The sequence below is a fragment of the Copadichromis virginalis genome, linkage group LG7, assembly GCF_057382275.1.
Source record: "Copadichromis virginalis isolate Kocher_CV1m ecotype Utaka linkage group LG7, C_Virginalis_male_GT1.1, whole genome shotgun sequence".
NCBI lineage: Eukaryota > Metazoa > Chordata > Actinopteri > Cichliformes > Cichlidae > Copadichromis > Copadichromis virginalis.
In genome coordinates, this window is record NC_140624.1 from 28,689,277 (window position 1) to 28,702,889 (window position 13,613).

Below are 13,613 nucleotides of genomic sequence, written 5' to 3' on the forward strand. Positions count from 1 at the left end.
TTATCAACATTAACAAACAGTAATTGTTGAACCTCTGGATGATGTGCTTCTGTTGGCTTCATCGGGTGATGGCCTCCAGCTTGCCTTGGAACGGTTCGCAGTCGAGTGTGAAGCGGGGGGGAATGAGAATCAGCACCTCCAAATCTGAGGCCATGGTCCTCAGCCGGAAAAGGGTGGAGACTCGGGTCAGGGACGAGTTCCTGCCCCAAGTGGAGGAGTTTAAGTATCCCAGGGTCTTGTTCACGAGTGATGGGAGAAGGGAGCGGGAGATCGACAGACGGATTGGTGCTGCAGCTGCAGTGATGCGGACGCTGCCCCGGTCTGTTGTGGTGAAGAGAGAGCTGAGCGTAAAAACAAAGCTCTCAGTTTACCAGTTGACCTACGTCCCTACCCTCACCTATTTTCATGAGCTGTGGGTAGTTACCGAAAGAACGAGATCCCGGACACAAGCGGCAGAAATGGGCTTCCTCCGAAGGGTGGCTGGCCTCTCCCCTAGAGATAGGGTGGGAAGTTCAGCCATCCGGGAGGGGCTCGGAGTAGAGCCGCTGCTGCTCCTCCGCATTCAAGAGATAGTTGAGATGGTTCAGGCATCTGACAAGGATGCCTCCTGGGTGAGGTGTTCCGGGGATGTCCCACCAGGAGGAGGCCCGGGGGCAGACACACTGGAGAGATTATATCTAACGGCTGGCCTGGGAACGCCTTGGTGTTCCCCCGGAGAAGTTGGAGGAGGTGGCTGAGGAGAGGGAGGTCTGGGCTTCTCTGCTTGCGCTGCTGCCCCTGTGACCCTTCCCCGGATAAGCGGAAGAAGATAGATGGATGGATGGATGGATAATCGTTGAACTTGCGGTTCTTGATGGAGAACTCTGCACATGCTTAGTGCGACTCTCTCTGCCTGAGGGAAAGGATGCCAGCCTGAGGAGGCATGGAGATTGTCTTGCTGACTGCAGAGTTAATGTTTAGGTTAAAAATGAAATCCTCCTCCTTTTCAGCTTCAGGCTGGTACCCCTGGGGGTTCGCATGGAAGGAGGAAAACATCGGCACATCCTCATCCAACCAGAGGATGGGATTACTCGAACTAATGGCACCTGTATGTATACCAGCAGGACTGTCAGTGTTCAACTTAAATAACCTGCATGACTCATCAGGTGCCTGTATTTTAAACTATATGGTAATCATTAACAGTAATCAATTTTTCTGTTCGATCATCTGGCGTCACTAGTTATCGATTGATTATAGATCAGTTTTTTGTGCAAAGCTGTACAAACTCATAATAATTTATACCTGTGACGGATCTGTTGCTGCTCAGGTGGGCAGTGTTGCTGTTTGTCACATGCCTGTTATAAACTTTGAAGGTAAAAAAAAAAAAAAAGGGAACAAACTGAGGCTTTTGTTTTGAAAACCCGGAAGCGGAAGTTGTTGGCCGGATCCGCTCCCGGTGAAGTCCACGTCAGTCCTCAGAGCACACCTGAGGGGTCCGGACCGAACCGAACTAAAGTCATACCCGTTAACTCTCCTGCGCATCATGGCGGACGAGGCCACGCGCAAGGCCGTTTCGCAGATCCCGCTGCTGAAGACGCACGCGGGGCCGCGAGACCGCGCGCTGTGGCCGCAGCGGCTGAAGGAGGAGTACCAGGCGCTGATCCGCTTCGTGGAGCAGAACAAGGCGGCCGACAACGACTGGTTCCGCCTCGAATCCAACGCTGACGGCACGCGCTGGACTGGCACGTGCTGGTACATCCACGAGCTGCTGCGCTACGAGTTCCGGCTAGAGTTCGATATCCCTGTGACGTACCCGGACACCGCACCTGAGGTGGCAGTTCCGGAGCTGGACGGGAAGACCGCCAAAATGTACCGCGGCGGGAAAATCTGCCTCACCGAACACTTTGCGCCGCTCTGGGCCCGGAACGCGCCGCGGTTCGGGCTCGCGCACCTCATGGCGCTCGGACTCGGACCGTGGCTCGCCGTGGAGATTCCGGACCTTATCAGCAAGGGCATCGTAGTCCACAAGGAGGGGCAGGCCGAACCGGCGGCGGAGTGACATCAGACGGAAAGCCGGACCGGACCGGAAGCAGGGCTGAAAGACTGAAACTAGGAGAGTAAAAACTGTGTTAAAATGAATGGAGTCTGGTTTGGAAATGACGTTGACTCTGTTAGTCATCACTGATCTGTAACTGACGCTGTTCAAGTAAAAATGGGCACAGAGAGAATTGAGTCTGATTGGGAGATCGCACTGGCATCTGGCTATTATTTTTCAGTAGTAAGACTAAATGAGTAAAGCTCATGAGAATATGAATGGAGTCTGGTGGCGAGATGACCCACAGATTGGTAATAATAAAAGGTAGAAATGTGTTGATATAATAAATTGAGATTTACCGTAAAATAACTTCAGCCCACTGAAAGATAGTGGGGAAAAATCAATGGAACCTGGTGGAGAGGTGGCCCCTCGTAACAAATTTATGATGTTGATATTTTTATTGCGCCACAAGAAATGATAAAAATGGTGCTAAAATGAATGGCTTCTGGCTTTTTTTGCTCAGTAAAGAAGTAAAAAGTGAGAAGATGAATTTAGTCGTGGAGAGTTGATCTAGATTATTTAACATAACTGTCAAAGCCTGGAGGCAAAAGTATTATTGATCTAATAAAATAATGTTAATTTTTTTTTTTTGCATCACAAGGAAGAGTATAAACGGTGGGACTTTGAATGGAGTCTGATGGGGAGAAGACACCTAATGATCAGACTGCAGACGTTCTGTTAGTTTGATCACGAGTAAAAACACGTAATATATGAATGAAGTCTGGTAGTCTGGATGTAAACAGTGACACACCAATCTGTCCCTAAACAATAAATAATATTTAGATTTCCTGCTGGTTGTATTGTTTGCAAAATATTTACAAATGTTTGCAGCTGTGTACGATGTCAAATTTAAATCACTAGGACATTTGTTTAATGGGCCATATAAATAGGGATGTTACTGATTTCATCACATCCTGTTACAGTAAGTCACGTTCTAAACAAAAGGAGACACAATTTAAACAAAACTTTTATTAGTTTGTTTCAACAACAGAATCGTGTGTGTGGTCCCGATCAGCTGACTGATGGCTGATAATAAAATATCAGTCAGTACACCTGGATAAGCTCTGCCCACTCTGCCACAGGCCACACCCCGTTCGCTTGCACATTGCTTGGTGATGATTTCCAGTCCCAGACCCTCAGTGGGATGTTCCAGGAGGCGCCATAGTTTGCTGTCACGTAGTCAAGCGTCTCACATGGAACACGCACTTTCAGCTCAAGAAGCTCCGCCCAGCACAGCGAGAAGCGTGGAAAGATGTACCTGGAGATAAGAAGAAAAAATTTTTTAACCTGCGGCAGGGTTGACAAAGTGACCTGACAGATGGTAATGACTTTACGTAGCAATAAACGACATGACGATTACGCCGTCTGTACAAATATTTAAGGTGAAAGGATTTTACTTGAACTTCCTGCCACTCTTTGCCTGCGTCCCGCCATTCCACATGATATCACCGTTGTCGTAGAAGAAAAAAATGTCCAGCTTCACATCTTCAATCAGAAATGACAGCTCCAGACTGTCCTCCACCTTTTACAATAAAACACCCGCTTTCAGAATAAAAGACAGAAAACTAAACTTCACAATAAAATGATTTCAAAATAAAGGAGGTAACTATGGGTGCATTCCAAAAGTCCATGTTTCTGTGAAAGTTTCCTCACTAAGAGACATGACTCCAAACACTAGCATCCTCTACGAAAGGAGAGGAGAAAATGTGTCCTATAATTCACTGCAAACAACCATCCAACCATTTATGAAAACACTGACATAATCGAAGTGGGTGGGATCGATTTTGATGTTCCTTCTAACTGCATTTTCCATTTTATCCATAACCTGTGGATATATTTATAGTTTTTATCAGCAGCTGTTAAATTCACAGCTAAACTCTGAACATCAAGCTGCTGGAATATAAATTTGATGTTGTTGCTGCATGAAGAAAGTAGAACAGTGAGTTCAAGATTATGATTTATAATAAATGATCAAAGAGTGTTTAAGGCTCTGTATGATCACTGTTGTATTACAGTCTTTAGGATTCATGTTTACTTCAGGTCAACTGGGATCGGTTACGATGGAGGGAATTTTACAGAAATCCTTAACAGGCTGGAGGAAACAAAATAAATATACAGAGGGTAAAATAAGTAATTTAAGTAAGTTCAAAGTAAATATATTTCTGAAGGTGCGATTGATATTAAATTCTCACCAGATGTGAGTGATAACCCATCCAATCCACACATGCAAAGGAATCAAACCATAGATGTCCATAAATATGTGTAATAATGATAAATGACACAGAGAAAATAAATGAAGACACTCACTGAAATTGGATTAATACTTTATACAAAGCCTTTGTTGGTGATCACAGCTTCATATTCAGCTTCTCCTGTATGGAGAAACTAGTCGCAGCATTGCTCGGGTGTGATTTTGGTCCATTCTTCCACACAAACAGTCTTCAAACCCTGAAGGTTCCGTGGGTCCCGTCTATGAACTTTGACCTTGAGTTCTTTTCAGTTGGTTGAGGTCAGCTGATCCAGCAGCTTTATTTCCTATCTCTGACACCAGCTGAGAGTTTTCTTTCGTCTCGTTTCATCTTCATCATCCTGGTAGATGGCAGCAGATTTTTATCAGGAATTTCTCTGTACATTTTTCCATTCATCCTTCCTTCAGTTATATGAAGTCTGTCAGTGCTGTATGCTGAAAAGGAGCCCCACACCACGATGTTCCCAACTCCAAACATCTATATTAGTGTTCTGGGGGTGATATATAGTTCCCTTTGACCTCCAAACGTACGATGATGTTAAAACGCATTATGGCATCCAAAGAGTTTAATTTTGGACTCATCTGACCAGACATAAGATAGACTTTATTAGTCCCACAGATGGAAAATTCATTGTTACAGCAGAAAAGCAGATAGGCCAGGAATAAATAAAGAGATTTAGATTATTTAGATAAAAATATCAAGTCAAATCAAGTCAAGTGGCTTTACTGTCATTTCAAGCATGTGCAGTGGTACAGTACACAGTGACGCGAGACAGCGTTCCTCCAAGATCATGGTGCCACATGATCTTGGAGTAAAATCAAACCAGGACTACATAAAGTGCAAGTGTGAAAAACTGCAAAAAACAGTGCAACACCAGACAGAACAGAATGATACAGATACAAGACAGTGCAATAGACAGTGGGTTGTGCAAAAAGACTGAGCACTGTGCAAAAAAGCAAAAGCAACAACCTATGCATGTAATTGATGTATGAAGGTGTGTGAGGTGTGTCTGCATATGCCATTGTGCAGGTAATGTAGTGACGTGTGTGAAGGTATGTGTGTGTCAGTCCAGTCACTGAGTGTAATGGAGGTAGTTATGGAGCTGGTGATGAGGGACCAGGAGAGGGTCTCCGCCAGGTGAACACTAAGGAATTTGGTGCTCTTGACAACCTCCAGAGAGGATTCATTGATGTTAAGTGGACAGTGATCTCACCATGCTCTCCTGAAGTCGACAATTATCTCTTTTGTTTTGTCCACGTTCAGAGACAGGTTGTTGACTCTGCAACAGTCCGTTAGCTTCTGCACCTCCTCTCTGTATGCTGACTCATTGCTTTTGCTGATGAGACCCACCACAGTCCTATCATCAGCGAAACTGACGATTTGGTTTGAACTGTGCATTGCTGTACAGTCGTGAGTCAGCAAAGTGAACAGCAGTGGGATGAGCACACAGCCCCGAGGGGCTCTAGTGCTCATTGTGGTGGTGATGGAGATGCAGTTACTGATCTGGACTGTCTGAGGCCTCTCCATGAGAAAGTCCAGGATCCAGTGGCAGAACGAAGTGTTCAGGTCCAGCAGGCTCAGTTTTCCAGTCAGGTGTTGAGGAATGATTGTGTTGAATGCTGAAGTGAAATCTATGAACAGCATTCATACATACATGCCCTTATTGTCCAGGTGAGTGAGAGCCAGATGTAGGGTGGTGGCGATGGCATCATCTGTTGACCGGTTGGGGCGATAAGTGAACTGGAGTGGGTCCAGCAGTGAGCTCACTTGCAGCTGAAGATGAGCAAGGACTAGCCTCTCCAGGATCTTTGTCAGATGTGATGTCAGAGCCACCGGCCTATAGCTGTTGAAGTCCTTTGGCTGTGGCCTCTTGGAAACTGACACCACACAAGATGTTTTCCACAGCTGTGGCATTCTACCAAGCTTCAGGCTCAGGCTAAAGATGTATTGAGTTATCCTGCATTGGACTTGAGAAGCAGTCTGCCGAGCTGATGCCATCTGGACCAAGCTTCAAGATGGAGTCAGCAATGGAGTCTTCCATGTTGAGCGTTTATATGCGCCACAGCGTATTAGTGCATTACTTATCGTTTTCTTTGAAACAATCATACCTGCTGATTCAGGTCTTTCTGTAGCTCTGCACAGGAGCCCCTTGGCTCTTGAACAACTCTTCTGATTCTGATTTTTTTTTTTCACTCCCCTGTCTGAAATCTTGCAGGGAGCACCTGGTCGCGGCCGGTTTATGGTGAAATTATGTTCTTTCCATTTCCGGACATTGGGCCCAACAGTACTCAATGGAACTGTTATTTTTAGAAATTCATCAGTATGTTTTTGCAACAATAAGGTTATGATGGTCTTGGGAGACCTCACTGGTTTTACCCGTCATGAGATGTTTCTGTGTGACAACTTGATAATTGGGCACCTTTTATTAGCCATCATTCAGGACTGATTGAGCTGATATTAATTTGCACTAAGTGGCAGGATTGACTTATAATCACTGATAGATTTTAGCTGCTGTCTTGAATCTCCCTGCCTTTTTACACATCCCTCTCTTCACATGTTCAATACTTTTCCCTGTGTCACTTCTCGTTTTTACACATAATTTATGGACGTCTATGTTTCCATGTGTGGCTTGGATGGGTTATTACTGACATCTGGTGAGAATTTCAGAAGACAAACATTATTTACCGTTATATTATGAGAAGTCCCAGTTGTGACAGGTGTATGTATAAGTGCATCACTTGGTAGTTTTAACAGCATAGTGCACTTTTATCTGTTACAGATTCAGCAGAGAGAAGTCACTCGCTGTGTGAACACTGCTGAGAAAGAGCAGCCAAGTTCAGGTCATTTCTGCCGTTTCATGGAAGCATTTACCAAGGAGCAATAAGTGGGCTCGCCTCTAAACACTCAGCATGAAGAAGTTAGTGAATCTGTTCCTCCTTCTTTAAAATTCCAGCCTTTCTAATGAAAAATGAATGATTTTCTCAATGTTTACATTACCCCCATAAAACAACAGAACATGTTGTGGAGAAGTAACGCATGCTTTGTAGTCCATCTTTTACACATTGTCAATATAGCGGACATGCGTCATCACAACGTTAAGAAATGAGTGTGAGCTCGTTCAAATCCTCAGCACACCACTTTTCTCTTTTTCTAAGTCCTCAGTAATTCTCCTACCCACTTTTCCTTGAGATCGATGAAAAGAGGTTAGGAACAGGAGATAGTAGGTACTTTTTGGAACACACCCTAAACTTCACAATAAGACAGGTTGTAAGAATAAAAGACAGATTTTGCAGTAGATGTTTGAAGCTGGTGACTGAAGATGAAGCATGAAAAAGTTTTTGGTGTTAGAAGTAGAATAAAGAAGAAGAAACTCAGACAGTAAAAGATAAAAATAAAGATTTTGGACCTTTCCAAACTTGTGTTTCAGCGTCAGGCCGGCGTCTGTGAATGCTGCGATGATGTCAGGCCTGTAGTCAGCGATGAAGATGCCAATGTCGACGTCACGGCTGTATGAGATGATGCTGCACTGCCTGAACCAGCCTGGAGAAGGTGACACAGACAGACAGGTGTGAGGACGGGATTACCTGCACACACTGAATCAATTAGTCTTTTTGACTGAGGTGCAACTTCCTCAGATGTGATTTACCTGGATGTTTAAACCACAGATAATAAGGCATGTGACCCTGATTACAGGTGATGTCAGCACAAACTATGGATGTCATACAGCAGTTTGACCTCTGTGTGACCCTATAGTAGCACACCTGAGTGAATCACTGGTTACATGCTCCTCCACAGGAGTTTTAACAGGAACAGGTAGACAACCTACAGTCAGAGGTTCTGACGTTGAAGCAGGAAGTCATCAGCATACCTGACACACCTGTTGTAAAAGTTATAAGTGACAGTGACCTCTGTGTTTCACTTGCTGTCTCCGAGGCGGTAACCTGCTCTATTTTAGTCCAGTCATGCGAGTCTCACTCTTGCTTAGTGCTCCGACAGGCGCTGCATACACCTGTGTAAGTTTCACAATAAAAAACGCCAAAAGAACTTGAGAGATTTCAGCGGTTTACCCAGGGTCACCATGGCGAGGTCGCTGCATGTCTAATCTGTGGTGGACACACTTCCTGATGTAGCCCTCGAGGGATTCTTGTTTCCCAGAATCAAACACAAATATGACTGATAACAGGAAATCAGGAAATCAACCAGTGCCAAAATAAAAGCCTGCTTAAAAAAACAACAAAAAAGCAGAGAGAGATTATGGCAAACCATCAACTCAGGAGGGGAAGGCGGTGCTGTACCTGCACTGACTATAGTGTGGGTGGAGCGCTGCTGACTTCGACTGAGAATATTGTCGGGCAGTGGAAAGGAATACTTCGAGGACCTCCTTAATCCCACTGAGCTGCATCAGGCATAGCAGCATGCAGTTATTCTACATTGTGACGATGTAATTTTGATCATGTCAAAGTGAAAGAGGCCATACAGTCCTTATACGACCGTTGCAGAAGCCTGGCCCGCATAGCAGGCAAGAAGTCGGACTTGTTCCTGGTGGGTGATGGGCTCCGCCAGGGCTGCCCTTTGTCACCGATTCTGTTCATAACAGGATTTCTAGGCATAGCAAAGGGGCGGAAGGCTTTCGCTTGGGTGGTCTCAGGATCTCATCTCTGCTTTTTGCAGATGATGTGGTCCTGTTGGATTCATCGGGTGATGGCCTCCAGCACGCCTTGGAACGGTTCACAGCCGAGTGTGAAGTGGTGGGAATGAGATTCAGCACCTCCAAATCTGAGGCTACGGTCCTCAACTGGAAAAGAGTGGAGTGCCCACTCCGGGTCAGGGACGAGTTCCTGCCCCAAGTGGAGGAGTTTAAGTATTTCGGGTCTTCTTCACGAGTGACGGGAGAAGGGAGCGGGAGATCGACAGACGGATTGGTGCTGCGGCCGCAGTGATGTGGACGCTGTACCGGTCTGTTGTGGTGAAGAGAGAGCTCAGTGTAAAAGTGAAGCTCTCAATTTATGAGATTGATCTGCGTCCCTACCATCACCTATGGTCACAAGCTGTGGGTAGTTACCGAAAGAACGAGATCCCGGACACAAGCGGCAGAAATGGGCTTCCTCTGAAGGGTGGCTGGCCTCTCCCCTAGAGATAGGGTGGGAAGTTCAGCCATCCGGGAGGGGCTCGGAGTAGAGCCGCTGCTGCTCCTCCGCATTCAAGAGATAGTTGAGATGGTTCAGGCATCTGACAAGGATGCCTCCTGGGTGAGGTGTTCCGGGGATGTCCCACCAGGAGGAGGCCCGGGGGCAGACACACTGGAGAGATTATATCTAACGGCTGGCCTGGGAACGCCTTGGTGTTCCCCCGGAGAAGTTGGAGGAGGTGGCTGAGGAGAGGGAGGTCTGGGCTTCTCTGTTTGCGCTGCTGCCCCTGCGACTTGGCCCCGAATAAGCAGAAGAAGATGGATGGATGGATGAAAGTTTGCTGAAACTGTACAAATGAGTCAGGAGGTAGAGTTACCCAGGCAGGTACCGCTGCTGAGCCAGAACGGAACGTCAAGGCGAGTGAGCGTTCGAGCCGTCAAATGAAGCAACGCCTTTGCTTTTCTCCGGAAATCCACCGCCGCTGCAGACGAGTCGTCAGGGTAGAGCTGCAGAGAAGTAGTCGCATGACGAGAAAAAGGAAGTTTTAAAAAAAAGATTTGTTTATAATATTTTTCATTTCCTCTTTCTCCCCTCTTTTTACAATAAAAAGAAGCTTTCATTCTGACCTGCAGGAAATTGCGAGCATCACGGTAACGGCACTCTAGGAAGCGGGCGTGTTTCTGCTGGGCCAGAAAATGGGAAATGTTTCGCGGGACTCGAACGTCCAGGCCATCAAGGACGGTCAGGATGAGCTGCGGCCTGCAGAGGACGTCACATTACAGGAAGTTCATTAGTGCGTTTTTTTTGTCTCATTTACACACATAACGTAGTCATGTGATGTCAGCACCTGTCATAGGCTCCAGCGTAGCGCCCATAGTCGAGCACTTTGAAGGCAGCAAAGCTTCGGTCTGCGTCCCCTTTGAGGCGCAGCGCTCCATGCCACAGGTAATTCCCGCTGCGCTCATACAGGAAGACCACCTGCAAGGAGCACAGGTCACATCGTCAGCTGTTTTGTCACCTGAATCAGATCGTCACGACATCTGGCAACATCCACCTGAATGACATGATTGTGGAGGCGGAACAAGAAGTGCAGGGGAATGTCCTCTCCTGATAGGGTGTCCAGGCTGGCGAGTCGAGGGTCCACTCCCCGCAGCTCCATCACCTCAAAGCCTTTCTGCTCAGCTGCCAATAGGAAGCCGGGCTGACAGACAAACAAACAATTACAGTTTTAAAAACTTTATTTAAACTCAAGTTCTGCATTTTCTCACGCTCTGAAGACAACAAACAAGTCACTCACATCATACTTCCATTGGTTGGCCTGCAGAGCGAATGACGTGACGGCTCGGCCTGTGCACAGAAAGCTGCAGTGCGGTTCGCGCACCAGCCGGTCACGCTGCCGCAAAGCATCCTGGGAGAGCAGTGCCAGCACGGCGGTGTCAGTGAGGAACAGTGGCAGCTTGAAGTGCTGCACTAACGCTAGAAACTTCTTCACCACCTGCTGCAGGGAGGAACAAAGCAACTGTTACCGTGGTAACCATGGTCAGGTCAGGAAGGAGGAGTTAAAACATTTAACAATTAAGTATAAAACAAGCTAATTTTATGAGCCACAATACAAGTTTACACATTGTACAAATTTCATGACTCACGTCTACATCTTGTGTAAGAGAAGCGAGATGTAAGATGTAAGATTTGTTTTAAATGTATTTGAAAAGTTCTTCACCTTTATTTAAGAGAGGAACGTCATGTGCAAGTGGAAAGACATAGAGAGCTGCATCAGGCATAGCAGCATGCAGTTTTTCTACCTTGTGACGATGTAATTTTGATCATTTCAAAGTGAAAGTTTAAATCTGAATTGCTAACAATTGATGTTAAGCTAACAGCAGCTAGCATCAGATCTGACTTACCCATTGGACTTGGCTAGCGGTCAGGTGGCCTGGAGTCAGGTGACCTGCTGGGCGGAAGATGTGAGAGCCAGACTGCTGCAGGAGAATAGAAGAAAACAGGGTCACCACAACGGTCATGCTCCCGCATGACTTACCTTCAGAGGCTGACGCTGCCTATCTGGACCTTGGGGGTGTCGTAGCTAAAAGATCAACCTTAAGACTGTCACATGTCCTGATGGAGGGTTAAATACTCACACGTGTGACAAGGTTACTGTAATTCGAGCACATAGATGATTCAGGATCTCTTCATGAGTAATGTTCATGCACAGGTAATGTCAGCGTACAGGTGAGATGGAACACATAGGCAGCATGATTATGATGAAGATCATCTTCGCCAGAAGATGTTTCCTGATTGGCTGAATTTAACCTAAAATATTTTAACTTCACGTTCAGGTACAGATACCTGATAGCATTTACAAGGCTGTTATAACTAAAGTTAACCTTACTGCAGTGAAGGAATCTCAGGTGTGCCTCTTTCTCTCTTTACCTGCCTCTGAACACAAACCTGTACGGCAGCTTCAGGAACGACCCATTTTATGTTCATCATCTAAACTCTACCTAAGGAAGACTGTGCGCTGCTGTAGACTCCACCCCCACTGAAAAGCTGTCCTTTCACCTGTCACTTGTGCAGGTGTGTTTACCTGTGTCTGCTCTGCACAGACACAAAAACATTAAACTCATAATTATAATTTGAGACGTGGTGTGGTTCCTATAATCCTGACTTCACAAATGCAACTGAAACAGCTAGTGCACAGATTAGGATTATATTCTGAAAGGGCAGAGGGCTTTGAGTTTTAATGGTTCATTAGTGACATCACAAACCTTCAGATTAGGTCACACTGGGAGCCTCTCGCATCACACAAGCGTTTACACGGCTATGGCTCACCTTGCTGACGTACTTCCGGTAGTAGTGCAGCTGGAATAGCAGGAACACGGAGCTGCTAACGATGAGCAGCGCTAACACGGCCGTCCGGTTCACACGAAGCATCCGGAAACGGGGCCCGTCACCGCGCTTCTCATGACGCCAGAACTGAGCTCGAGGCACGAGGGAGCGGCACGAAAATACTCAGAGCACCGCGAAAATCACCAAGCCGTCTGCGGCCGCCGCCATATTTAAAAGGGCTCACTTCCTGCGCGGCCTTTCACAGTAAAAGCCCAAAACCTTTCTGCTGTGATTTTCAGAGGGAAAAAAGCTGAAATAGTCGATTCCCTGAAGGAAACATGAAGAATTAAATATGACAGCTGTGGTGTTTTAAACTGTTTTATCCACATAGCATGAAAATATGATTTTTCTTCATCAACACACTGAATATTTATCAGCATCGATTTTTAATCGTTAAATTTCAAATTCAAATTTTATTTGTCACGTACACAGTCATACACAGTACGATATGCAGTGAAATGCTTAGACAACTGCTCGTGACCTAAAAAGAAAAAGGCTATGAATAAGATAGGAAATAAATATGAAAAATTAAAAAGGGTCAATTTAACTAGGAAGGAATAAAATATAAATTAAGGTTAAAAATGAAATAACTGTACAACACAATTTAGAATGAAGGGTAAATTTAACTGGGAAAGAATAAGATAAAATATATAAATTAAAGTTGAAAATAAAATAACTGTACAACAAAATACACAATATAGAACTATATAAGAATGTATGAAGAAAGATAAATAAATAAATATATACACAATAACAGCAGCTGTACAAGTATTAACTGGAAATGAAGAATATAGTGACCAGTGTTGTGCAATCTACATTATGTCTTGTGCAGTGCAAATATGCTTAAAGTGATTTAAGTGATTTAAGTGATGATTTAAGTCTTCCAGACACTAAACCAAGGAACAATGTACATTTCAAATTCCTTTAATTTTAAATATGTTTATATTGTCTATCCTGTAAAATAGTCAGATGTCTATTCTTATTAATGTACAGAATTCACCTGCTTGCTGCTACTACTGCACATTCACCCAATGTACATACTATATATATAATGTTCTTCCTCTACAGACACCCCCCCTATTTTTGCACATGTCGAGGAGCGTGTCAGGCTACATTTCACTGTGTGTTATACTTGTATAACTATGCATGTGACAAATAAAGAACCTTGAACCTGAAAGTGAAAACAGTGTCCAGAAAGTCCAGTGTGTGTGTAAGAACCATATGTGTGGGTCAGTACTGTGTGGTGGTGTGATTAAGAGACCGTATCGCCTGCGG

General features: G+C 45.2%; 2 protein-coding genes across 4 annotated transcripts; one reads left to right on the forward strand and one right to left on the reverse strand.

The window, feature by feature from the left end:
* The first annotated feature begins 1,406 nt into the window (after window positions 1-1,406).
* On the forward strand, window positions 1,407-2,513 carry ufc1 (ubiquitin-fold modifier conjugating enzyme 1). Its single transcript, XM_085462874.1, has one exon. It carries the CDS (start codon window positions 1,523-1,525, stop codon window positions 2,036-2,038), a length of 516 nt encoding a protein of 171 aa, XP_085319000.1. The 5' UTR covers window positions 1,407-1,522; the 3' UTR covers window positions 2,039-2,513.
* Window positions 2,514-3,023: 510 nt separating this feature from the next.
* fktn (fukutin) lies at window positions 3,024-12,522 on the reverse strand. 3 transcript variants are annotated; one of them, XM_085462872.1, is made up of 10 exons: window positions 12,282-12,522; window positions 11,357-11,428; window positions 10,750-10,950; window positions 10,507-10,653; window positions 10,300-10,430; window positions 10,079-10,211; window positions 9,829-9,958; window positions 7,730-7,863; window positions 3,472-3,596; window positions 3,024-3,332 (listed from the first exon to the last, which is right to left on the reverse strand). In XM_085462872.1, exons 1-10 carry the CDS (start codon window positions 12,381-12,383, stop codon window positions 3,119-3,121), a joined length of 1,389 nt encoding a protein of 462 aa, XP_085318998.1. In that variant the 5' UTR covers window positions 12,384-12,522; the 3' UTR covers window positions 3,024-3,118. The 3 variants fall into 3 exon arrangements, with proteins under 3 accessions (XP_085318998.1, XP_085318999.1, XP_085318997.1); XM_085462873.1 differs by having other exon boundaries at window positions 10,750-10,947; window positions 11,357-11,431; XM_085462871.1 differs by having other exon boundaries at window positions 11,357-11,431.
* Between the last annotated feature and the right edge of the window lie 1,091 nt (window positions 12,523-13,613).